The sequence below is a fragment of the Anser cygnoides genome, chromosome 6, assembly GCF_040182565.1.
Source record: "Anser cygnoides isolate HZ-2024a breed goose chromosome 6, Taihu_goose_T2T_genome, whole genome shotgun sequence".
Classification (NCBI taxonomy): domain Eukaryota; kingdom Metazoa; phylum Chordata; class Aves; order Anseriformes; family Anatidae; genus Anser; species Anser cygnoides.
The window spans coordinates 5,495,812-5,522,765 of NC_089878.1; the positions used below are offsets into that span (position 1 = coordinate 5,495,812).

General features: G+C 41.7%; 2 protein-coding genes across 6 annotated transcripts in view; one reads left to right on the plus strand and one right to left on the minus strand.

Moving 5' to 3' along the window:
• The first annotated feature begins 45 nt into the window (after positions 1-45).
• On the plus strand, positions 46-22,932 carry STAT1 (signal transducer and activator of transcription 1). 3 transcript variants are annotated; one of them, XM_048058201.2, is made up of 24 exons: positions 46-190; positions 1,204-1,332; positions 1,952-2,096; positions 3,302-3,400; positions 5,251-5,346; positions 5,522-5,600; positions 6,509-6,600; positions 7,201-7,352; positions 7,625-7,783; positions 9,108-9,200; positions 9,690-9,749; positions 10,905-10,934; positions 11,017-11,110; positions 11,975-12,016; positions 12,535-12,618; positions 12,785-12,883; positions 13,406-13,541; positions 15,350-15,405; positions 15,814-15,908; positions 17,591-17,730; positions 18,968-19,153; positions 19,739-19,814; positions 20,273-20,375; positions 20,980-22,932. In XM_048058201.2, exons 1-24 carry the CDS (start codon positions 114-116, stop codon positions 21,001-21,003), a joined length of 2,346 nt encoding a protein of 781 aa, XP_047914158.1. In that variant the 5' UTR covers positions 46-113; the 3' UTR covers positions 21,004-22,932. The 3 variants fall into 3 exon arrangements, with proteins under 3 accessions (XP_047914158.1, XP_047914159.1, XP_066855149.1); XM_048058202.2 differs by having other exon boundaries at positions 20,273-20,348; XM_066999048.1 differs by lacking the exon at positions 46-190 and adding an exon at positions 707-728.
• Positions 22,933-23,660: 728 nt separating this feature from the next.
• GLS (glutaminase) overlaps positions 23,661-26,954 on the minus strand; it is a 58,494-nt gene continuing 55,200 nt past the window's right edge. For all 3 annotated transcript variants that reach the window (XM_066999049.1, XM_048058207.2, XM_066999050.1), the window contains exon 18: positions 23,661-26,921. In XM_066999049.1, the coding sequence (XP_066855150.1) occupies positions 26,765-26,921 (157 nt within the window). In that variant the 3' untranslated portion in view covers positions 23,661-26,764. The remainder of the gene's footprint in view (positions 26,922-26,954) is intronic.

Here is a 26,954-nt window from a genome sequence, read left to right on the forward strand (position 1 = left end):
CCTTCCAAGGCGGAAGGAGAGGGGAAGGAGGCGGGGCCTCCGGGCGCCGCCGCGCGCGCCTATTGGCCCGAGCGGCGGGGGCCGGGCTCCCATTGGCCCCGCGGCGAGCCCCCATGGCCGCGGCCCGGCGGCTATTTGTGGGCGCTGGCGGCGGGCGCGAGCGGAGCCGCGGGGTTGCCTCGTCCGACGGGTAAGTGCGCGCCGCCAACGGGCACCCCCAACGGCCGCCAACGGTCCCCGGCTCCGCGCCCGGGGCACTGCCCTCCCCTCCCCTCCCCCGGCGCTTTCGGGCACGGGGAGATGGGGTCGGGTCGCGCCGCGCCTCACCAAGGGTTCCCTCGCCTCCCCTCAGCCCCCTCCGGCAGGCGGCCCCAGCCCCGAGCACCCCGCCCCGCCTCCCGTCCGCCGCCGGGCAAAGTCCCCCTCCGCGCCCTGCTCCGCGGAGCCGCCTCGCCGGCCCGACAGGGGCTTCACCTCAGCGCCCTGCGCGCCCCCCCCCCCCCCACCCCGGGCAGACCTTTACCTGCCCCGCTGCTGCAGCCGCAGAACTCGCGGCCGCCCTGCAGTAAGCGACAGCTTCTCAGCCCCGTCAGTTAACTTCACGCAACCCGCGGCTGCTTGAACGTAGCCTGAAAGTCTGAGCGCTGGAACTAAAGCGCAACGTACAGAACGTTTTTCCAAAAGGTCTTCACTTAAAGTGACTGAGATCCAGTCCATTGTCAAAGCAGGTGAGTGCGAATGCAGCAGTACCTGAGGAGCGAGCCCCCAGAAGAGTCTCTGCTTTTCCAGACAGGCTTTTTCCACTTCCAGATCACAGGAGAAGTCCTGTATTGTACAAGTATCAGGCGCACAGCTACTTATTCCCACATCCTTACTACACAAGAAAGAGCGGTAACACTGCTGGTACCCTAGATGCTGTGAAAGGGGTTCAGAGGAAAGAAATCCCCGTTTTCGTAGGGAAGGGTAATTTAACTTGGAGTTATTTTTCATCAAATAATGCAGAGAGAGTCTTAATTTGCAATTCTTCTTAAATTCTATTTTAATTAAAACAAAGCCAATATCAAAGTGTCACCATACAAAACATGCTTCTGTTGGCTGGAAACACTTTTCCTTCCTACGCCTTCATTTTTAAAGAAAAGCAGAGTTTTCACCAATTCAGCTCAAATGTTAATTATTTACACTGATTTTTTTCCCCCTCCCCAGAATGACTCAGTGGTACCAGCTACAGCAACTTGACTCCAAGTTCTTGGAGCAAGTTCACCAGCTATACGATGACAGCTTTCCCATGGAAATCAGGCAGTACCTGGCACAGTGGCTGGAAAACCAGGATTGGTAAGCACAGAAAACGACCTCCGGGTTATGTGACAAGAAGGGTTCTTGTATTTTGCTGCTGCCTGTAACTCTGCATGTGCTAGGGAGGCAAGCTGCCAGGGGAACCTTTGCTGGTAGGACATTTCAGTAGCTGCGTGGCTGAGGGACCCAAAGAGGGGCAGGAACGTAGCCTATTTAGAGTAATGTGTACCATCTCATAATCCCCTTTAGTCCCTAACAAAAGGGGTTGTTTTAAGACAGATCAGTTTCTTTGGCATCTCAGGCTCTTGCTAGTTACGTGCTGTGTACTTTTTCCAAAGCTTCTGTGGAGTGTCTTTCCAGAACTGTAGAACAATGTGCATGTGTGTCAGGGTCACTTTTAGCTTCCTGACATGCATGGAACAGGTAAATGAAGTCGCAGAGAACGTGGCGACAGTAGCACAGAGGAAAGGGAACACTTTTCTATCAAGGAAAGTGAAATAGAAGGTGAGAGAATAAAAGTGGCTTATGTTTGAAGGTAATTCTTACTGCTTGCACATATTACAACTGGAGCTGGGGGTTAATAGTAAAGTATTCCTGCATGCATTTCTTGAACGCTGGTTGGAAGTACCTAACACAAGCACGCCTTAAATTGTTCTAGGGAACATGCAGCCAACAACGTCTCTTTTGCTACGGTGCTGTTCCATGACCTGCTGTCACAGCTCGATGATCAGTTCAGTCGATTTTTGATAGAAAACAACTTTCTGCTGCAACACAACATAAGGAAAAGCAAGCGTAACCTTCAGGTATGCCTGGGACGTGTGCCTGTGTATTTGCTTGAGTGGCTTTGGTACTGCGATTGGATGTCTCTAAGCAGACTACCCTGCCAGGAGGGATTTTTCACAACGTATTTGGGAACCCTGAATTTAAGTATTCAGAATTCAAACATTCCTATTCTCTGTTTTAAATTGGCTACAGTTAGAAAGTTAGTTTCAGTAAGAGTACGGTTACAGTTTGAGAGTTCTCAATACAGAGAGTGAAGTTAGTAAGGTGCTGACTACATATTTGGAGCACCTACATGAATGTCATTCACTTACCCCATGCTTTCCCCAGTTAGTTTCTTTGGTGTCCTAACAAGTCAAAAGGAGATGCAGAAGAAACACAGTGGAAGAAATCCTTTCCATAGAGCTACAGAATCACAACAAATAGCAGGGGATCTGTCATTATACAACAATTCTATGCATGTATCATACCGGCAAAGAAAAGGACCAAGTGATTGGTAGTGGGGGCACTGCAGAACATTTTTTGTGGACTTCATTAGTTTCCTTTGCCAGTCGTCCCATCCTCCCTGCAGGGTTCTGTGCTAGAGGATCTTCCACGGTTACCTCCTCCACATCTGATTTCCCACACACTTAGCTTATCCTCACCGCGGGTGGGTGCCTGGGGGAATGTTTTCTGAGAACAGGACCAGCCTCTCAGTCAAGAGGGCTGGGACAACTCAGCATCTGCCAAGGCAGTACTTAGCCTAGAGCATGTTTCAACTTGGTGCGTGTGTCAAGCAGGAGGACTGAATTTGTATCCAGCCTTGTCTGTGTTCCTAAGAGGCAGCAAACCACTCCCCTTTACATCCTTGAGCAAGAGCTGCCCCCATCAAGCTAGAACAGCCCTTCAAAGCCAGCAGCTCCAGCTTTAAGGAATGGAAGGGTGGGTCTCAAGAGAAGAGGAGCTGTCTCTAGGACTACAGTGTATTTTCTGCCTTCTTCCAGTAATGGCACAAAACAATGGAGAAGGGCTGGAGACAAGTCCCACAGTCTCTTTGTAAACTAACAGTGAAATAACAGGCAGAGAAAACTGTTCTCTTAGATAGTTGCAGCAGTTGCACTTCATGTAGTCTTGAAGCAAACAATGACCAGTGCCTCAGGGCTTAGAGTCACAAACTTTTTGCCAATTGGTTTAAAGGAAGACGAGATTACATTTATGAACTTTAACAATAGCCTGTCTCTAATGGCAGGATAACTTCCAAGAAGACCCAATACACATGGCAATGATCATCTACAACTGTTTGAAAGAAGAAAGGAAAATACTGAACAGTGCCCAGTTATCTAATCAGGTAAGTTAGTCTTGGGATGTCTACTGCGGTCATATCTGCCCTTTCTTATTATTTGGGACAGAGAGTGGAAAAAGACAGAGCAAACAGGCTGTTTCTGCTTTGCCTAACAACATGATTTTTAAATATGGAAGAGTAAACACTGGCATATACCAGTTAGTTTGAGCTGTATGAAGTATTCAGAGGAGAAAGGGCCAGAAAGTAATTCTGATTCCTTGGGTAACGTAAAAGGTAAATTATTTTTAATTCTTCTGTAGTACGACCTGATGTGCTCATCAGATTTTTTTTAATCAAGCACTATTTCTATTTAATCAGTAGTGCTTCCCTTATTTCTTCAAGATTCTAGCTTTTTTTCTTCTGCATTTTACTCCCAATTTACTCTGTACTGACCAGCTGAGCTTTGGTGGTTTTCTGTGAAAGCGATGCTGCATTCTCCCTGCCCAGTTACCTTCAAGTATTGTTTTTTAAAAAAGAAAAATCTCATTTCCTCCTTCTGAACCATACGTAAAGCCATACGTTTCTCCCTTCCTCATCGGTTCTGACAATGCATGTCACGTTTTCCTTTCCAAGAACTGTATCGCCTTAGAATTCTGCAGTAGGGAAAGTCATGCAGACTGTGTAGCTAGATGTAATCCACTTACGTAGTAATGAAGTGATGACTAACCAAGCACATTTGGGCATTGGCTTTCAACAATGGGCCTAATGCAACTGTGTCCAAAATAGCTTCTCTAAAAAGCCACTCTGGCAAAGCCACTCCCAAATACCTTGTAGCTGTAGTACAGCTGTCAGTTTCTGTTCTGGCTCATGACACAAAAGCCGTGAACTGCCTTTCCAGCATGCCAGATGGTCCAAATCAGAAAAAGAAACCAAATCTTCCTGTACTTACTGTTGGCACTATGTAAAACACCATGCCCTACCTCTGCTTTCTAATAAGTTCAATAAAGGTTCTCATTTCCCAAAACAAGCATAATTATAAGCATCATAAAAACCAAAGACCTCCTCTATATTAGGGTATGCTCAGATTGCCCTGGTGGCCTGATTAAGTCTGTGATGGGGAACCTTTACCAGTTTATAGATAAATTCTCTAGATGACCTCAGCTTAAGTGCAACAATGCATCCCTGACTGTCCTGTGTTGGAAGAACAATACATGTCTAATACAAATAGTATTAGATTGGATTTGGGGGGGTTGGAGCTAGATGATCTTTAAGGTCCCTTCCAACCCGAGCCATTCTATGACAGTAGTTACACGTGGAACAAAAATCGTGTCTTTCAAGTTACTGCAACTCTTGCTGAGTGAAGTAATGCTGTAAACTTCCTAAATGAAAGCTTCCAGCTTTCAAAGGAGCTATACTGAGATCTAAAATTTATTTTACTGTCCTGTAGGAAAAATAAATTGCATAAGAGGTTATCCCATTGGCCTGTACACCAAGCTACCTTGCCCTCCCTCTTAGCCTTTTTCTCCCCATTGCCTGAATGGATGAATCTAACATTTAACATAGATGTAATCCAGCCTTCAGCACAGTTTTTTTCTTGGAATATATTTAGAAAAATGCATTAAAATAAGCAAAATAGGAGAATGGATTTGTGCAAAGAAAACAGTGTTTATAGCTTTTTATTGGTATAATGAAAAATGCAGCATCGCCACACAAAAGGAATTTCTTAATCCTCCCTGTTCCTTGCAAATTCACTTGAACTCTTGTATAAAACCTTGCTATGACTTATGAGAATAAGTAATGCTTTGTAAGGCTATTTGTTAACAAAAGCCACTAACTAACATTAATAAAAAAACCCCTCTACTACTCTTGGTTCACTCAGATCTGATTTCTGGTTTTGTTCTACTTGCCTCCCTCAGATGGAAGTGGGGAGCGTACAGAACACTGTGATTGGGATGCTGGACAAACAGAAGGAACTTGACGCGAAAGTTAAGGCTGTAAAAAACAGTGTTATAGTAAGTATAGTGTTATTACAGCTGTATTTAAAGCAATTTTTATTGATTCACACACATTGAAAAGCTTTCAGTGCATAAAAGACTTTTTAAAGTGACAAGTAAAAATAAGGTGATTGGTTTTAAACTCTCGTGGAAATATTGAGTAATTGTGGCCATCTTCATTTACACTTCATAGGATGTGGAACAAGACATCAAGACATTAGAGGACGTGCAAGATGAATATGACTTCAAATGTAAAACCTTGCAGAACAGAGGTGAGTAATTTATCAAGGATGTGCCTTATTGCATGCAGTTCATAAGAGTAAACTCTGCTGTCGTATGTCAGGAAGCTAAACTACATGATACGCAGCCGAACTTACTGATCACGTCCCTCCCTCATCAGTTCTGCTTTATGCTGAAACCTAAATCCCCAAAATGGATTCTCTTAATCTGATCTTACAAGGGAGCCTTTTTGCTAATGCAGCATTTCTTTGTCCTTGACTTCTATTTGCCCCTAGAAATAGCAAACACTGTAGACTGTGTGACCACACAGGGTTCATTCTATAGATCTTATTGACTTTGTTTCAAAAGAAACGAACAAGAGACCCTTCAGTTTCCAACACAGATTTACAGTCGATTAGCCCTTAGAAGAGGGCTGACTACTACCTTGAGCCATAGTCTTGGTCTTTGTAGTTGGTGCACTTCCACAAGTGGATGGGAGCCTCTAACTTAAGGTCAGTGGGGCCACTGTATGGGAGCTATCAGCATGGGCTTCTCTCAGAAGGCTGTAAATATCCTCCCTTGAAGTAAGAGTTAACTTTAGGTTCCAGGTTAGGTAACATGAGTGATTCATGTCTGAAGTCAGCATGAGAAAAAAAAAGCAGCGTCTACACAATAAAGAACTCCACTTAAAGTAATGACATCAAAAGCAAACTCATATCAGATACTTTGTCTTGCATTGATGCTTTAAGTGGAGAGTCCTTTCAAAAGAGAGAAGAGGAGAAAAAAATCTAGAAGGCCCAAATATTTCCTCCCTTAAGCTTTACAGATACACTTCAGTTGACATTAGCCATGAAGTTCTCTTCCTCCGTGGTTTCCCTCACCCCCTGCTTACTTCTCTGTTCTCAGAAGGCCTGCTGCTGTCCTTTAGCCTCAGCTTCACAGTTTGGACTTATTTTTACAGAGCATGAGCCCAATGGTGTGTCACAGGAGGAATATAAGAAAGAACAGATGAATCTCAAGAAGATGTTCTTGTTACTTGACATCAAGAGAAAGGTAGTGCATTAGTTTTCTTTTCAGAAGGCAACAGCACTTTATTTTGAATGCACGTTCGTTTTCATTAGTTTGACATATCAAATCGTAGCAATTTTTTTCTGCTCTCACTTCAAGCTGGATTTTGTTCTCTCAATCCTTCCTGGAAATCTAGAATATCACTAAGCAGTTATATTTCTCTTCTAGCAACCTTTCTTTATCAAACTGTTAGGTAAAGCTACAAGAACAATGAGAGGAATTAACGCAATATCGATCATGTTTTTGAGGAAAAAACAACTAAGATGTTTACAGCTATGTTTTAGTTAAGCGTGCTGCTCACTCTTACTGCAGTGCTGAAGTCTTCAGCAAGCACTGGGTGGTCCCAAATATACGCTTGGGACACTGGCTCTTTAGCTTACTGAATATACATTGTTTCTCCACTTAATCTAGCAAATATTCTAGCTACAAAGAAGTAGATGTTATGGGAAACATCCTCTGCTGGTAGAAACTATTACTCTGAGGTCCTTGCAAAGTTTTACAAAACACAGAATTAGCTAAAACAGCACTTAGCTTTTTTGTATTAAAATTTTTTTAATAAACAGGGTAATTTAACATTCCCTATAGGAAGTGGTGAACAAGATAATACAGCTGTTGAACACCACAGAGCACACACAGAGTGCTCTTATTAATGAGGAGCTGGTGGAGTGGAAACACAGACAACAGACTGCATGTATCGGTGGCCCACCCAATGCCTGCCTTGACCAGCTACAGAACTGGTAAGTCTCCAGACAAGGACTGGGTTGGCCAAACACTTGAAGTGTGTTACGAAGGAGCACCAGATCCATCAAATACGCTGATTATTTATGTTATGCGCTTTCATTCTGTCACAGCGTAACTACATGTCACTTTTTTTTTTACTTCACCACTTTCCAATGCAAAAGTGTTCTTTGTGCACTGTGTACTCCTTAGAGACAGTTACCTTGCTGGTGTCTCAACATTATTACAACACAAAAAACATGCTAAAAGTAATGACACCCTGTAATTGTAGGTTCACCATTGTTGCTGAAAGCCTGCAGCAAGTTCGTCAGCAGCTCAAAAAGCTTGAGGAACTGGAGCAGAAGCTTACTTATGACCCCGATCCCATCACAAAAAACAAACAAGTTCTGCAGGACCGAACACACAGTCTTTTCAAACAGCTTATCCAGAGGTAACGGACAAGAAGGGTCTTTTTGCAACTGTGAATGAACGGATGGAATCTTCCCTTCTGTTTGCTCAGGATTTCAGGCCCACTAACTTTGCACTTTCTGAGGTTTTCCTAAGTTTGTTACAAACATTAAATTAAGTAACCACTTTTTGAGATTTATCCTGTTTCACCTTTCCACAGGTTTAGGCCTGTGGAAAGGGTTTGTGACCTGTCATCCTGTAAGTCAGCAGGAGCTTGCTACAACATGCAGTAATTACAAAAGTCAAGCTCCTCGTCTATCAATCCATTTCTTGCTTTCAGCTGCAGCCCTACAAGCCACCTCAAGCAACTGGACACAAATCCAGCCCCATCAAGCAATACCCAAGATAAATACACACTAGATTCTCCACCCCTTTGTCTCTGGATGCATCTTGTCTGTCTCCAACATAGGGAGGCCAGCCCTACCCTCTACTATCTGTGATACAAGTTACTGTAGTTGGTAGATGCTACATGTAAGATCTGAGTCCCATTCTGTAACATACAGTAGGTGACAATTCATGCTGCAGAAGACTTGAAACTAGCAGATAAGAGCAGGGCCTTAGATACAGCATGTAACCCCCTACATGGGGGCTGAGACTTGGGTTTCCAAACTGCCATTCAATGCCTTGACCACTAGCTTTCAATTGGAGGAAACGGGTATCGCTTTTCAGTGAAGTGAACTGCAACAAGGAAGAGCTGTGTTAGTCCAGCTGCTGTTAGTTCTCATGTGCAAGTACAGTGGAGGGAGACATCTCCCCCCTGCCTAGGACTCGCTAATAGAAACACTTTAGGGTTTGTGTCTACAAAAGGCACCTACAACAGCAACAGTTTGGGGTGCATCAGTACAGGTTAGCCTCAGGAATTTGCTTTGTGGTGTCAGCTAGCCCTCACTGAATCCCCAGATAGTTTATCTAGCTCTTGGGTGTATGTTACAACACTAAGCATAAGAATTTAGCAAGCTGAAAATAGCAAGTGAAGCAACACTCCTCATTTGGATTATGTGAGTTGCATCAGTGTTTACACACTTTGATTTCAGGGAAGTCTGAGATAGCACTCCATCCTACCTAAGGGTTGTTTCCTAAATGCATGAATGGCTCACAAAGTCACTTTACGCTTTAAACATTCCTAGGCCTGCTGAAATGAGCAAAAGAAAGCCACACCAAACTCTGTACCCATTGAAACAGAATGAATTAGTGTGCAGTACTACTAGGAAATCACCATTCTTTTGAAATTTGTTTTGTATGTAGCTTCATGTACCTTAAAGAAAACACTGATAAATCAAATTGTCTTTAATCTATTCTTTCCATAGCTCCTTCGTGGTAGAGAGACAGCCTTGCATGCCAACCCACCCTCAGAGGCCATTAGTCCTTAAGACAGGCGTACAGTTTACTGTGAAGCTCAGGTATGTTTTCCCCTTCTTTTGCAGTAAGCCTTTCATTTTGTTGGCTTCCTACAGCTGGGAGGAGTGCACGCATTACACAGTAGCCAAAGTGCTGAGGTCAAGGGGATGAGCAAAGTGCCAAGTGGCAGGGGGATGTCTTCTATCAAAGTTTAACTTGCATTCAGGTTTTACCCTTTACCAGGCGTGGTGACAATTGAGTGTCTGAGAAATACAAACAGATAGTAGATCAGATACATGCAGGCTATTTTTTCCATGCAAAGTAACTCATTTGCCAACCTATTTTTCCTCTAAAGCAGGAACTTGCATCAGTTCTACAGACACTGCTAATTTATCCTGTCACTATACATCTGTTACCTTGTATGGAGCACGCCTGGGGCCCATACATGTTCCTGAGCTGTGCTGCTCAAATATACCTGTGATAAGCAGCACTATAGCAAAGCAGCTGTCTTTTGTAGTTCCGTCATTTATTTGTTTTTAATTTCTTTCCAGATTGCTGGTGAAATTGCAGGAACTGAACTACAACCTGAAAGTGAAAGTTTTGTTTGATAAGTATGTTGTTATTTTTCTCATTCTTCTCTATGAGAAAACTAAGCAGGCCTCATGTTCAGAAATCCAGAAGGCAGTCACATTAAGTAAGTGTTGGAGTAGGCTGGTTCTCCATCACAATAGACATCCTTCCCCTACACCCCTGGTCTAAGTCTTTCTCCCCAGTTTTGTGGCATGTCACAAAGGACAGAAGGCCTCAAGTTCTTACTGCCAGCCATGTTCATGTGTGCTGAGGAGAGCTCACTACTGCTAGATCAGCCTGGGCACAGAACAGCACTTGGTCAGCATGTGCACTGCTGAACCACTTCTCTCTGCTGTGGATGTTTCACTTGTGCTAGCACAGAAAGCAGAGATGAAAGCATAGAATTGAACTCTGTTTCCAGGCACATACAGCTTCCCTACTTTTCAGTTGTCTTTAGAATATCCTGTGTTTTGGATAGCCCTTAGCGAGGAATCTGGCAATTCTAAAGCTGTCTTGCGTTAGAGGTATAAACTTTCTCCCTTTAACATGTTTTCAACAAGTGAGATCTTAGAGTAATCGATACAGGCTTCTACCTGAACTTTCACAAGCAAGCTCAGCTCTTTATAAACAACCTAGTTTGGGTGAATTTAACACTTGCTTTAAGGGCATGGAAGTGTAACAGACTCTCCAAAGTCACAACAGCGGCTGTAAAGGCACGAAAGGGATTTGTCTTCCTATTTGAGTCTTCAAGGGCCATTCTTTTCGCTTGAAACAGCTCTAGGGTCCAAAAACTAGCATGAGTAGATGAAAAGAAAAGAAATTCTTATTTGGAAGCAGAGGCTTTGAGAAGTGTACCAGATAATGCAACTCAGTAGAATTGTGAGTGGTGGAAAAACTGATTTAATTGATGCACTGATTTCTTCAACAAGTGATGTTGTTTAAAAGCAAATTTAAAGAGAGTATATCTCATTTCAGAGCAAGAGTTAAAACCTAGGCACCCATTAAAAAAAAAAGCATGAACCTCAGTAAAAAGTTAGCTTGTGTAAGGCAATGTTTGTTTTGACTGCTTGAACCAATTGACTCTTGCACAACAGATTTCACAGAAGCATTTTACCAGTTCTCAGTCAGCTATTAAACAGATTTGCTGCGTCTGTGGCAGAATCTTTAGATGATTTTATCTTTTTTTTCTTTGACAGAGATGTAAGCGAAAAGAACTCAGTCAAAGGGTATGTGGCATCACAGTTTGGTATACTAACGTTGGGTTCTTTCAATGGATTCCAGACCTCTAATTCTTTTTTCTTTGTGAAGGTTCAGGAAATTTAATATTCTGGGAACAAACACAAAAGTAATGAACATGGAAGAATCTACTAACGGAAGTCTAGCAGCAGAGTTCAGGCATTTGGTAGGGGATTTTTTCTTTTATTGACATCCATTTAATTGTGTGGGCAGAGGGTGTGGTAGGAAGCAGACAATTTGCTTTTATTATTGAAGTCAGTGTTTACGTTCCTAAAAAAAAAAAAAGGAACTGTGAACAAACATCTCTTCAAAATCTTTGGCCTGTTTCAGCTGAAGTGCTTATTGCTGATTGCCTTTCTGGCCCTATTTCAATGACAAGTATTTGCTGCCATACAGCTTATCCTGTAATGAGCATGTTGGAGGAGTAAGAGAAAGAAGCCTTGAAGAACTATTTTGGGCTTTTCAGGGGAGGTTCCGTAGACAGAGAAGCATAGAGTAATTTAAAGATATTCGGCATTGGAAGAGGAAAATTGTCTAAGAGGGAGCAGCTACAAGAAATTCAGTGCCTTCAGGAGACTATAAAACACCTGACTTGCAGATTACGAGGTAAATCAGATTGGTTTCATCATTACAACAGGAAAAGAAAAAAAATGCAAGTCTTGAACCTGGTAACATGGAAGTCTCCCTTCATTGTCCAGAAGGGACACTACTAATGTCCAGAGTTTTGTTCAATTCAAAGGCATACTTTCGATAAACCAGTATTTTATCTGATCCTTCCTGATTTCATACTGCTTCTGTTGCTATAAGGCCTCTTGTATAAAGACACAGTACCCGCTTTCACGGCTGAACGCGTTATAAAAGAGTAGTATGCATTATAATACTTTCACAGCTTGGAAACAAATAGGACCAGACACTGGTGCAGCAAGTTTACATGCAGTTGAGCAGCTAGAGCACACAAGCATTTGCATCCACTACTGCTTTCAGTTGTGAAAGAGGTAAATGAGTGACGGCTTTGTTTGTTTGTTTGCAGCAACTGAAAGAACAGAAAAACGCAGGAAGCAGAACGAATGAGGTATGCAATGCTAACCTTGTTCATAAAGCTTTTGCATGACACCAAGATGACATTCAAACATTTAAGACAATGCTCCACTCAGCCCCATGAAGAAACACACAGGAGACAGACTACCAGTCGAGTTCAGCATTTCTAAGAAGTTACCTATGTAGGAGACGTCTGCAAATGAGAACTACTGCCAGAATGATCCCTCTCAACTCTCCCTCATTGGCATCTAGCTTTAATAGGACTTTCCAGAAATTAGAAATTGTGCTGTGGCTTCTGGTTGCAGCCAAAAAGGAGAGATGAATAAAGTACCCATTATAACATGCAGTTTTAGGAAGTTAGCAGTATCACTTAACTGTGGCCTGCAAACCAGCTCTGAAGTCCAGAGCAAGGAGCATCCCAAAATAAGCAACTTCAGAGAAAAGGGTTTTCCCATAATAAATCCCTTCCCCTCCCCTCCAGGGATTTTCAGGCCCTGAGAGACTTTTTCAATCCCTGAAAGGTTTTCTTAAATTTTTCCTCCTTCTTCAAAGGGTCCTCTCATCGTAACAGAAGAACTTCACTCCCTGAGTTTTGAGACACAGCTGTGCCAGCCTGGCTTAGTAATAGACCTTGAGGTATGTCTTAAATGAAAGAGATGGAATTAGCTTCCTCTGTCACTTACGACAATTAAGACAGTACAAGCAGGGAATTAAGATGGAAACAAGTTTGTGGGTACTATAAAGAAGGACTTCAGCAGGGATATAGGATAGTCTGACATGTTTCCTCCTGTGTCCCTTTCAGACCACGTCCCTTCCCATTGTTGTGATCTCAAACGTGAGCCAGCTTCCAAGCGGATGGGCTTCTATCTTATGGTTCAACATGCTGTCTACTGACCCCAAGGTATTTGCAAAACAAAAAACCTTTCTACCTCTCTGTGCAAGAAGGTGAGCTTCCACAGTTCCTGAAATTGTACTAATGTAGATTTTAAGCATCAGTTGCATGCAAGTGGCTGCTACATTTTTGCCCTGCAGATGACTGCTAACAGCTTTTGGGCATGGAGAGGGAGGCAGAATGACTTATTGACCCTACCCCCAACAGGGCAGTGTTTGGAACCCACAAAGGGAAATTTTTTATTGTATTCAGTATACGCCGTGAGAAGCCAAATAAATGTTCGAAAATGCAAACCCTGTGATCTGGGAATCTGACCCACTGGGAGAAGACCTACCCAAAGCAGAGTCCCAGAAACTGCTCTTCCTGGTAAAGAGTCCCCATCAGAATAGCAGTCCGGTTTTGAGGGTTGTCTCAAGCTGACATACATTCTCACATCTGCATTTGTTTGGGCACTGCACTTTCATAGATTCAAGTGGCATTCCAAAGTTAATGTTTGCTAACTGTATGTTGTATTTTTCCCTTCCATTCTAGAACTTGTCCTTCTTTCTGAATCCACCTTATGCAAAGTGGTCTAAACTTTCTGAAGTTCTGAGCTGGCAGTTTTCTTCTGTGACAAAGAGAGGCCTTAATGCAGATCAATTGAGCATGCTGGGAGAGAAGCTACTTGGTATGGTCTGCTTCTACCACTTTAAGTCTTTTAGTTCCACTGAACAAGCAGATGGCCAGTTTGAATTGAAGCAAGTTCATGTTTTCTGCAATCTGTTTTAAGTTTTCACTTCCTCTCAAGCCTTTTCCCCTTATACAATATCACACTGTAGCAATACAATTTTTTCTAGCTTTCCACTTGATAGAGTTTGCAAAAGAAGGTCAGGTCATGAAAAAATCTGCAGTCCTATCCTAGCAGTTCATGCGATAGGGCATTGCTAGCTGGAGCTACTTCTGCCTGTTGAAGAAGTTCTAAACATACGTAGTAAACATGTATTGATATACCTGTCCCCAGCTACAGGGAACGTTTATACTGTATACACAGAGTTGCCATACCAAAGTGCAGGCACTATGAAACTATTAAGAGATGCCAAATTAAATGTCTCCCAGGCCAGAGTCCTTAGTAAAAGCATCATCAACCATAGGTTTTGTTCTCCAAACTCCTGGTCTGTTTGCCTGATAGGCAGGGCACCCATCGCAGCTACTGACTTAGCATAGTGGACTCAGGATAAAAATACCATTGATTCAGTATATTCCCCTATTCCTTAGGTTTCAGAAAGCATTTATATTTCAAGGGATTTGGCGTTAGGGAGTCTAGGTATCAAGTAAAACATTCCAGACTCTTTAATTCCCTTTCCCTAATTTCCCAGAGACATAAGATCTGACAAAAAACAATCTCCTTAATTTAAATAGGTCACCTTTTAAAAGTCTGTAAGGAGACTCATTTTTGTTAGTCTGATTAATCATAATGAAGACAGAGCAACCTCTGACATTTAAGTTCTGAAATACAAGTTGACCATAGAAGAGATCTTTGTCAAGCTCTGGTAACAGTAAGGATGCTATTTAAGTCTCTTCTTTACAGCTAAAAGTATTCCACCATGGAAAAAAAAATCAGGAAGTTTAATGTTATGTATTCAGGATCCTTTAATGCAAGGGGATGCAGAATCTAACAGGGTACCAGGATACCGCTCACCTACTGCTTTTGTGATATGAACATTGATCTCTTGGTCTCTAATATTATCAGTATCAGAAACAAGCTTCCTTAGCCCAATATGTTTTTAAAGAAAAAGAAATGAGAGGGAAAAGAAGATTTCTGTCTTTATTGAAATTCATAGCTTGGTCTATACTGGAAAGAATTGTGCCCTGAATACAGTCAGGGTCCACAAAGCTAGTGTAGTCATGGCATAGGATTTTCTTTGAAGTTTTGATGCAATTATGAAACACTGACATTAAAACAAGGAGAGGGAGTAATTACAACAGGAATGAGAAGAGTCCATGGTTGGGGCAGACCCAGGAGTCAGAGTTCCTGGGTTAAAAGCCTACAAGTCACCAGAGTTGAGAACAGAAAAGTTCTTAATCTCAGGAAAAAAAAAAAAAAGTTGCAGGGTCTGCTCAACTCCTACAGAAAAGCTTATAGTTTGAAAAAAATCTCTTCTACAGCAAAATGCTTCCAGGAAGAGAATTAACTGGTAAATACTAGGTGTAGTACAGTGTAGAAAACGTCAGAATGAATTAGTTCCCATTAGGCAAGGTGCGCATTGCACTCTGGGGGCCACATTTGGTCGGTCTCATGCAGTGAACTTCTTCAGAGGGGACCTCTGCAAGCTCTCCCTGCAGTAGCCTATAAAGTGCAATAGCCTTCCCTTTCTTTCCTTTCTTAGCCCACCACTTCAGAGTTGCAAGTTAACACTCAGAACTTGCTCCTCTAATTCCTTTCAGTCTTTTTAAGTAACTTATGGAACATGACTGATGTCCATTTACTCTGTTCAGGGCCAACAAGTGGAGGAGCTCATGATGGTCTTATTCCTTGGACAAGATTCTGCAAGGTATGAACTCAGTTTAAAAACTGAGAGGGTTTTATTTATTTATTCCTGCCTAGGCCAGAACCAGATCCTTTCCTGTGTTCTTAAACCAGCATAGTCAGTTGCACAAGAGTTAACCAGTCACATCTGTGAGTACTGTGGGTTCAGGCAGCCTTTTTTCTCTCACCGCCTCTTGCCTTAAGATTCAGTACATGACTCATTCCCAGTAGTTTCTGTTGTTCTTTAATAGGGGCACAGAAAGGAGGGGAAAGTCATAAAGAGAAGAATATGGGGGTGGTGGAGAAGAAAAGGGGAGAAACATGCAAAAGCAGGAAGACGATGGCACTGAGAGCTTGCTTCCTCTCCATTTAACAAAACTCATGCTTCATTTTCTCCCATTCTCCTCCCCCCCACCCTACCTCTGAATTTCAGGAAAATATAAATGACAAAAATTTCCCTTTTTGGCTGTGGATTGAGGGGATTCTGGAGCTTATTAAGAAACATCTCCTGTGTCTCTGGAATGATGGGTAAGACCTGAATGAAGCTAACAGAGATGTGGTCATTGCCTCAAAGCTTTCACTTGGGTTAACAGTTGCATTATCAGGTTGGGAGACTGTACTGACGCTTGGGATCAAATCAAGTGCAACTCACAGACAAAATCCTGAGGCAACCAATTTCTAGCAGTGAGGAAGTCTTGACTGAGGCAACTGCTTAAAGCAAAAACATTGGATGACCAAGCTGTGCTATTTAAGTCTCAGAAGAGAAGGGCTCTGAATATTTTTTTTTTTTTTTTTGCCTTTTTAAGTAGAGTCTCTTCCACCATAAGTAGGTTCTTCCCACACCACAAAACAGAGCCTGTCTTGTGTTTGTCAGGGAAGGCTAAAGTACAACAAAGTATAATTCATGAAGTGATCATCCATCTTAAAAAAAAAAAGACACCCACAAACAGTACTTGTGAGTGTCCTGTAGGTGGCAGCAGGCAGACTTTATCTGCAGTACCAGCCCAGAAAGGAGTCTTTACCAGTAGTGTAGTAAGACAGTGCAAAATTGAAAATCAGTTCCATTTATCCTGTAATACTATTTTAGCAAACCTTGAGTGCTGGTATTGCTGATTTCAGAAGTCAAATTATTACCCCTAGGTCGAGATGAGTTCAGTCTAAACCTTGTTTCACTGCCTAAAACACAATGAGCAGATGACAAGAACACAACACAACTTCACAGACTCCCCTTGTATGCACGGTGCTAAGCATTACAGCTACAAGAACGCTTGCCTTTCTTCATATGTGAGGGATAGGAAGGCAGAAGACTTGTTATGCAAAGTACACTTATTACCCACAGAACATATCTGTTGCATACAGCACGCTATCTAAAAGACAGAATAAGACACCTGAAGTTTCTAAACAAAATCATGCTTATTTAGTAGATTTTGTGCAAAGAGCATTTTCCCTAGCAATACAAAGAAGCACAGCTATTTCTCAAACCTTTATTGTTACTAACAAAGTACTTTGAGGAATAAACAGTGCAAAGAAATTCTGACCTTTTTGGGGGGGCTTGATCAGAGTTCTGACCTATTGCTGGCTTGTACAACTCCCTCCCAGTACTTGTCCAGGCCAGCGTGTTTTTTAATTTTTTCAAATTACTTCCACATGGGCCTCCTTGCCTACACAAATAACTTGCTGAGCATAATGTATTTATGGGGTAGAAGTTACACAAGCTTAACAAGTGATATAGATAACATGCACAAGGAATAAAATTAATCACTCAAATGTGTGGATGCAATCTGGTAGCTAGCAAGCTTTGTTTCATCAGCTGAAGACGAAAAATCACTGATCCTTAATACAGTTTTGAAGTTAAAATTGGATTTAACCCTATTGCATACATGTAACTTGACTTCTACCTCCACAGCCTACTTTTGATAGAAAATATATATGTGTTTATATATTGCGAGCTCAGAAAAACATTTGGATAAGCCACCAAGCAAAAGGACAAGTGATGAGAAGAGCAGAGATGATTCATGGCTTCCACAGGGCAGCTCCAGCCCTGCTCACTTCCCAGCTGTTCACAGGACAAAGCTTTCTATGAGGCTTTCATAAATACTTTAGTTCTTTAAAATAAGAAAAGCTTTTTAGTTTTCCTAGCTAGACCTGCACAGCTTATTTTATTTTTTTTATTGAGATGCTAACTCAACTTTTTCTTTTTGACATTACAGCTGCATCATGGGATTCATCAGTAAAGAGAAGGAACGCGCTCTATTGAAGGACCAAAGTCCAGGAACATTCTTACTAAGGTTCAGTGAAAGCAGCAGAGAGGGAGCAATCACATTTACTTGGGTAGAAGGATCTCAAAACGGTAAGTTGGTAACAGAGAACGCCTTGATCTTCAAAACACAGGCTTACATCAGAACACTTAATCTTTATACTCGTCTCTTTCACACAGAGAACCAGTGCAATACACCACCCAGCAGTCCCACCCTTACAAGCTACAGGCCACAAACCACAGTAGATCCACGCCTTACTGGGTACAGTTCATAAGCCATACAATTGATTAAGTAGAACTATTAAAACTTCCCCAATACTGCTTCTGACCTGGAAGTTTATTGAGAACAAACCACCTGGGCTGTGTACAGACACACACAAATCTGTGCCTCTCTCCAGCCCTGTATCACCTTCCCCATCAGCTGTTTCTCTCCCAGGAATGGTTCACCACAGCCTTGTTCAGTCCCCTGGACTATTGTTCTCTGCCCTACTTCATCTTGTATGCAACTTCTTTTCTCGAACATCTTTCTTTAACTCATTCAATTTGTTCCTTCCTTCTCTTGTTCTTATCAGATGAACCATGTATTCACTTACCTCATTCTCCTTGCAGTTCTCCTTCCTCCTGCTTCCAGGAACGGTCAGACAAACAGCTTGACACCACTATTAGCCAGGCTACTTCTCTCGCTGTCTTTCAGAGAAGCCTAGAGGCTCTAAAGCTGCAAAAAGATGTAACCTCCCTTGAGACCTGTCAAAGCTTCTCCCCTTATCACACTGCTTAAATCAACCCCACCTGCCAGGATGCTGCAGCTGTTGACATTTAACTTGGATAAGCCCAAGACCTGTAACAGCTGGGGGAGAAAGTGCTGAGTGTACTTGAATCATCTCTTTTTTCTTTCTCCTTGTTGCCTTCATACCTGAGGCATCCAAAAACTGAGCAAAGAAGGGTGCTAGCATTTGGGGCTTTCAGGAAGGCTTTACGGGTCTCTATTTTTCCTAAAAGCCCCAGTGGTGTACTAGGGTCAGAGCTTCTAATAGGCAATAGAGCTTGAATGGCATCATCTGGCAGAAGGTCGGTAAGGCAGCACAGCTTCAATGAGTTCATAAAATACTGTGGTTCATTTCCGTGGACAGGTCACCCCGTCACTCTGAACACAAAACACACCTACAGCCATCGCTATATGTTGTCCCTCCCACATGCCTGCCTACTCCTCAAAACTGGTGTGCTCACTTTGAAAATAAGCCTTTTGCTCACTTTACCTGCAGCTTTTCTGGACAGTTTTAGAAAAAGCTTTGAAACCACCTTTAAGAGTCATTTCTTCTCTCTTCTGTAGAGCCCCAGTTCCATTCAGTAGAACCGTACACCAAGAAGGAGCTTTCTGCTGTTACCTTCCCTGATATCATTCGCAACTACAAAGTGATGGCAGCTGAGAACATTCCTGAAAATCCACTGAGATTTCTGTACCCAGATATTCCCAAAGACAATGCCTTTGGCAAGTACTACTCCAGGCCTAAGGAGGGTGAGTGCTATGAACGGTTCACGTAGCATAAGTGTGTTTGTTCTTGAGGTAGGTGGGAACTGAGTAATTCCTGTGGCATAGAAAGAAAGGGCAGCAGTTGGATCGAACATCTTGGCAGCCTAACCCACGTTTGAGTGCTGCTCAGATGAAGAACAGGCACCTGAGCTTCAGTAGGTTAAGAAGTCTGTTTTTAAAGAGGAACAACACAAGTTCTGATTAGCTCAAAAAATGTCTCTGTCCCTCTAATTCAGTTTTGTTTGCCTGTGATGTATTTAGAGATGTAGGTTCCCACTAACAGCTGGAACCACGACAGTCATATTTGACTCTTGCACTACACTGAGACTGGCTGTGTGGTCTCAGTACATGAAGCTGTAGGGGAGGTTTTGTTTCCCAGTGTCAATAGGGAAAAGCAAAAAGCAAAATCTGACTAAAAGTGAAATGAATTAACCATAGTGCTATAAAATGCACAAGAAAGACCTGTGTATTATTAGGGTCACAAGCTTTATTTGGAACAAAAAAGATGGCAATGGGAGGTAAACCTGATAAAAAAACAAGCTTTTTTTTTTTTTTTCTCTCGCATTAAAGCCCCAGAGCCTATGGATTTGGATGGTCCCAAGGGAAACGGCTACATCAAGACTGAGTTAATCTCTGTTTCTGAAGTGTAAGTTTCCATGTAAATGCTGGATTGCCAGGAACCGCATAATTTTTCAGCTGTAGTTCACCCATCTTCATGATATTTAAGGTGCCCCTAACAAATCTTTACTCTCCGAGGATATGATCATGCCACATTCATGAACTGCCGTCATTGAAACAATTGACATTTTTACATTCAAAAAAAAGTTGTAGGCAGTCACACGAGCTAATAATTCCATGAAAAGCAAGTTCTTAAACACTTGTTGGGCTTGTTTAATAAGAAAGTAGGTCACCATGTATTCCTGTTGGTCACTGAAAGCCATGCTTGCTTTGCAAAGCATGGTACATTTCTCTTCGGCTAGGTCTTCTTCTCAAGAGAGCCCATGAGTGGAACTTTTGGGCTCTGGGCCAGCCATGGTAGCCCAGCTGTGCCTCACTTCTTTAGTGAAGGTTGATCTTTTATCCCTGTTGTTTTCTTCCTATTAGCCACCCTTCCAGGCTCCAGTCTCCAGAAAATCTGCTGCCCATGTCTCCTGAAGAGTTTGATGAGGTGTCTCGGATGGTGGGTCCGGCGGAGATTGACACTGTGGTACACATCATAAACCAGCCTTTTGGGGGAAGATTTAGCTAAACTTGCATTCCTCCCCTCACTCCTCTCCTCCCCATTCAAAAATACATCAGCCAGTTGACACAAGCTACCACTTCCAAATGCTTCTCTTCAAATATGTGAAGAGAAACTGGGAACTGAGAGTTAAACTTGGTTGCTCTAAGTTGATGTTTGCACTTTTCGGTGGGGATAATAGTGAAGGAACAGTAAAGCAAAGCTTCCAAAATGTTTCCCCTTCCCCTTACAGGAGAGAGGAAGGAATAATAATGTTGTAGTCCTTCATGTGGCGATGGGGGTAGGGAGGGAAGCCGGAGTAGGCACACAGCTTTGCAGCACTGCTGTACCTGTAAGGTAGTGCCTGTTAACAGACCTGTATTATCTTTTTATTATACTAAAGGGAAAAAAAAATAAAGCTAAATTAAGGGATGACTTTCCCACACACACCCACCCCACAGCAGTTTGAGCACCAGATTCACACCTTAGTATATTTGGGGAAGACCTCACTGTGCTCCATGGTCAGCAAAGGCTGTAGAGCACTGGGGCTTTACTTAGCTTGTATAATTGACATGTACTTTCCTTGTTGCAGATGTGTTCAGCATATTCAACTTAAAGGTTGAGCTTTTGACTGCATCATTAACCAGCTGATTAGCTTATGCATCCTGCTCTACAGTCAATGACTTGGTGACAAGCTTCACTCCAATTCTTTGGGAAGGCCCTAGGTAATTCAAAGCACACGTTTCTCAACCTGAAGGTCCACAGTAGCAATTTTTAACTAGTGGGAATATAAGCAGCAGTCTGAGTAGGCTCCATATATGCACAATTTTTGTTTAAAGTTTCATTAAAGAATATCCCATTGACAACATACTGTGCCAGGGCAAAGGAAGAGAGAAGGATAAGAATGAGGGGTCCTCACAAGAGTGAGGGGGAGAAACGTACCTTTAAGTGAATTTGGTAAATGTAACATTTAAAGTACTTGGCTGTACATGAAAGGATGTCAGAGGAAAGCTAGTTCTTCTGCAGAGGCTCTCTGTTCAGAAAGCTTGCACCTTCTGCTTCTGAAGAACTTCGACAGCTTTGAATCTTTTTCTGCATCACAGAAAGGGGAGGAGAGAAACATGCTGCAGGTATATATGCCACACTGAACCTGTGTGATACTGAAGTTTGGCCTAGGTTTCTTTTATAGAAGCATGGCATACTGCTCTGCAGCAAAACATAAGCCAAAAATGTTATCCACGTTTCATTTTTGCTTGTTTCTTAAGGCAGAGTCTTCTTAGATAGGATGTTTTGCACAATCTTTCACATAAAGAGCACTTACGAAAACACCTTGAAGCTGTATTGGCACATGCTGAGCTTGCAGCTCAGTGTATACAATCAAGACTAAAGCTTTACAGATTGCAGTCATACTGTCTGGCAGCACTATCACACAAAACAAAAACCTACTCTTAGAGTAAAAAATGGGTTTGTTTTTGCTCACTGTGCTTAATTAACCACAGTGAGGATCCGGTCACTGGTAGCTTTTACAGTAAAACACGCCAGGTGGAGTGGAACTTAATTTTCTCATGTACTATGAAACAGGGCATTTAATTGCTGAATAGCTAGAAGACTCAACAAACTTTGATAATTGATTTTGCAATTAGGGAGAGGGCACAGGAAAGTGAAAAGCTATATTGAGTAATAGCAGCAGGATATGCTATCTATAGTACCTAAGGCATAAAATTGTGCTTCTGTCAGAGGAGGAACAGATTTGTTTTTCAGCATGTTTGAAGATAATTAATAACTCAGTTAAGATGCAAGGTTGTCTTAAAGCAGTGCATCTCTTGGACTAAGGGCATCTATTAGTCCAGACTGCTAATTTGCATGCAGCCACTCAGAAGGACTCCAGAACACAAATGCTGGATCCCCCATGTTCAGGTAGAGTTGCTAGTGTAACTTCTGACCCTACTGCTATCCCTTCCCGGTGCCTGGGAGGACAGCATTGGCCAACATGGCTCAGGAACTGCAGAGCTGCTTTGCAACCATTCAGATATGCTGAATTGATCAGCTGCTTCTTTGAAAATAACTAACTAGTTCAGTTTAGTGTATTCTGCCCAGGAAGACCAACGTGCCCCTGCAAAAGCTCAAGGGAAAGAAAATTTGAAGGGCCTACAGCAAGCAAAGTATGTACTTAAATGGAAAATATTGTTAAACTGTCTTATTTTTGGTACCCTAGGCTACTGAGGCTAACAAAATACCACAACTGGTGACTGGCTTTAGTCTTATCATGAATAGCTGAATGTGAGCCTTTATTGTAATGTAGGATCAGACTTTTTTTTTTCTGTGGAACTACACCTTGTACCAATGTTCTATATGCAACAGTCTATTTTCATTACTTTTAAACTTCAGTTTTTAATCAACCAGGATGAAATTTTCTTGTGAGACTTAAAACAACAGCCTTACTCATAACTGTGTCTTTACATGGCCAGTAGTCCCAAAAGCATCATTTTTTTTTCCAATGGAATATTATTTTGTCATTTTAAATAAATGGAAGTGTCCTTCTTCATGGGTTTTGGCTATTTCTATTATAATAATGTTGTGTCTGTCAATACTGTATATTTCATTTTAAGTTTCTTTGTTCACAACTAAGCAGTTACAGCTCTGGTACTTAAGGCAATATAGATGCTTTTAATCTACTGCAGTGTTGTAGGTCAATTTGCATTTGAGTTCTCAGAATAGGGCTGTTAAATTTATTATTGCTTACATCAGATCACTGTTTTTTTACCCAACCAAACTTCAGTAGGTTCTACTTGAATTTCTAATTCGAGTTAAAAGGCAAAGTAATTGACCTACCGCTGAACTTTGTGATCTATCAAGCTGGCCCACTGGTGCACCGTTTTTCTCTGTGGCTATCAGGTGATACAATCCCTTTCCTCATGACTCAGGCTTTTACATTACTTTACACAGCCAGAAGAAAACTAAAAGAAAAGAAAATGGTGAGATGAAGGATTGGGGAGTAGGCAAGGGAGGGCAAGAGCTCTGAGGGCACATGGCCAATCCACTTAAGAATTTCAGCATCAACAAAAAGCAAAGGAAGTCAGAGCTCTAGAAGTGTAGATTAAAACAAAAAAAAAACAACAAGCAACTAAATCAGCTAATTCATTCTTATTTCTTATAAGCTTTGCACAACAGAAATGACCAGAGCAGGTTTTCTTGGACAGCCTTCCCCCGACCCAAGGCTTGTATTTCAATCGCAGTCACACAGAAAACCAATAAAAAACACCACCACCACCATCTTGGTATTTCCATTTATTATGCTGTAAAAAGCAACGCTATCTGGATCTTATTTCTTAAAATAAATAGCTTTCATTTTCAGAACCAGTACAGCTCAAGTTTAGATTCACTCATGGGAAACTGCTAGAAGTACATTCATCACTGTCTGTTCCCCACAATACAGAATCTAGAAGTCGAGATCAGCCTAGTCAGTTACAATGACCAGAAGTACACTGCCAGAAAGTATAGTCACTGATAGTCCATCTCTGAAGCAAAAAAATCCGGTACAATACGTTTTGTTCACAAAGATAGGCTAATTAATGCTAAGACTATCACAATATTTCTGAGTACAAAGCATTAAGTTAGCTTAACTATTTAGTTTGTGATACAGAAGAAACATATATGACAAAACCAGAAGTGTGGGGAATCTTCTTTGGAGCATAAGGAAGTCAGTATTTGATAAGATAACCAAAAGCTACTTACGTTGAAATCTACATGTCAGCATCATGAATGATAAACAGCCAAATCAATGTACTGCATATATTTATAAATAACGCCATGTCTAAATAGCTGCACTGCTTAATTGGACATTACAAAATAACGCATCTTCTCACACTGAGAAAATACTAAAGCTATCCAGCAAAAATGCACTGAAGCTAAGACTGGCTAAAAGCACTCCGTATGATTCGGGAAAGCATTAAGTTCAGGGACAGCCATGATCTTTATGTTAACTCAGTCAAAATGCCGCTTCTGAAGGTTTTGTATGTTTGTGTATTGTACAATATACCTACCTTTTAAAGATGCTTGCTTGAGCAATGCAAATTTCAGTTAAACTAAATTGGGTATTTTTCTGAGAAGCTGAAGGATAGGTTTTTATACAAAAACAGAAATAATATTAGCATCAAGATACAGAATGCTATAAGAATGCTATAGTCCATCTGAAAATCTCTACTCCTCTATTCTAGAGTTAATAGATCTGTTGCCAGAGAAAACATTTTGGGATTTAGTGTGGGGTGCAGCAGAGGAGAGGCCTTGTGGTATTCAGTGACCAATGCAGCTCATTAAAGAGCCAAAGGCCATTTGATTTCATTATTACTAAAACTAAGGTGGCTGTGACACAGGAGGTGAAGAGGTTAAGAGATGTTAAAAGCCTTCAGAAAAACAGCTGATCTTCAGAGAGGAGAAAAAAAGAAGCAGCTTAAGAGCTGTAAGATTCGTGAGAAAAAGTGTTTGACAACCATGCCAGCCAGCTTGGAAAGGTGATTTCAGGGCTTTAGACTTTCAGATTCAGCCAAGATTTCATCATCACAAAGACAGTCACTGCTTGTGATGAGTATCAAGCACTTTTCCCTTTGGATTTTTCCCTTCCTGTAGGAGGCAGTATGGCATATCGAGTAGAGGACTGTACAGGAACTCAACAGGATTTATTCTCAACTACACTGACCTGCTGGGTCATTCTGAAGTTACTTCTCTCTATGCCTTAGTTTCCCCACTTGCAAAAGGGAGATAATGTGGATCAGGTCATCTTTATGAAGTGCTTGGCCCAATCTAGAAAGAATTCAGGCATCAGTTTCAAGAGAATTTTGGTGCCTAAACACAGAGTTTGAACTTCAAGATCTACTAATGACTTGGATGTTTTGTGCTAGCATAAAATTAGCTATATATGCTATTCTTAAGCACAAATCTCTATATGTTAAACAATTCTGGCTTAAAATCTACGTCCAACAACTGCAGGGTCTCAAAGTCCAACTCTTTAAATCACTGATCACTTCGGAGGTTTTATGCCAGCGTTGGTAAAAACAACTGCACGTGGGATAGGGAGCTGTCCTAACACTGTAGCTCTGCAAACAAGAAAATATCTGCATCTACACTTCCCATGACAGCACCTGCCAAGCTGCCTTCAGCGGTAAGACAATAAATGCCACAGTTCACCACCAAAGGAATCACCTAATTGTGCTCTTGTTGCTGAACTCCTGGTTCTACACCCCCGTAATCCTACTGACTAATATCCTGCTCCTTGGTTGATGGTAGTGCGAGAAGAGAATTTTCCCAAAATTTGGCTTATCTCCTGCTCTGCTCATGCTTTGATTGGCTCTATGCTCCTTAAAGCTGTTTAACTCCATCCGTGTTCCTCATGATAAGCTTAAATTTAGTCAGATTTCTTGTAGTATTTGGTTTAGTATTTTGCCTTTCACATGCCTACATTCCCCTCGCTGGGTCCTGGTGCAACTGCCAAGAACGAAGCATGAGCCCAAAACAGGGTTTTGCAGCTTGTCAAGGCTCGCTGTAGTGCAAATATACCTGCAAGGAGCACGACTGCATAGAGTGGAAGCACCCGCTTTCCCCTGTTACAGGGGAAGTACTTTAGCAGCTGAACAGGGAGAGAGGAAGGAGGCTAGAAAAAAACGCTTTAAGGAAAAAAACACTAAAAAAAAAACCCCTAAACATTGAGAGATGTTACAAGTCACATTCTCCTACGCCATTTGGTCAAACAAACCTTAAAACAAATTCCCTGACAAGACTATCTCTGAGAACAAGCCTAAGACCATAGACAACCATCACCTATATACTCTTTTGATATTTATATTATGTAAACAAGCTCATGTGGAAATTTTTCTTTTTTTTTTTTTTAAAGTAAGTGCAGATCTTTACTTAACACACCCAGCCTAAATCTACATCAGCATCCTCAACTTTTGAAAACCCTCACTGACGCTCATACCTGACAGTACTCTGGCTCATCTCAGCCATACTGGAAACAGAGGGCTAGAGAAACAAAAATATAGCAAAAAAATCCTGACCACAGACTCAAGTTCACATAGAACACAAAAATAAATTAAGTAGTGCACAGTAAAGCCACAGCTAAATATCTTTATACATCAATTATATGCAGCATGAGGTAATATTGCTCACATTATGGAGGGAGATTCTTAGTTGGTTTTGTTGGTTTTGAGAGATTGGATTTGTCCTGTGCGTATAGAAACTCCTGTAACATAACACTGAAGTAATAGAGACTTCTGTAAAATATATACCACTATCAGATAGAAACACACACGCTCTTCAATTACTTATGTACACCACAATTAAATAGGTAAGTGACTTGATTCTTAGGATCTAGCTGAGAATGATTATAGTAAGCCATCTAGGTTTTTATGAACCGTTCGGTTCTCCTTTCCATTGTTGGAATCCTCTGACGGCGTGTATTGGACCTGATATTCTTGAAGAATTTTAAATACATCGTGGTGTCCAAAATGTAAAGCTTCATCCATAGGAGTGTTGTTCCATCTAGAGGAGGGAACACAGATCTAAGATCAGCAT

Bases quoted from the DNA above. Each gene is read 5' to 3' on its own strand.
- STAT1 (XM_048058201.2), top strand. From the start codon at position 114: ATGGCCGCGGCCCGGCGGCTATTTGTGGGCGCTGGCGGCGGGCGCGAG. The intron at 12,619-12,784 runs GTATGTCTTAAA...TGTCCCTTTCAG, and splicing joins GCTTAGTAATAGACCTTGAG to ACCACGTCCCTTCCCATTGT. The intron at 20,376-20,979 runs GTACACATCATA...TCCTTGTTGCAG, and splicing joins CGGCGGAGATTGACACTGTG to ATGTGTTCAGCATATTCAAC.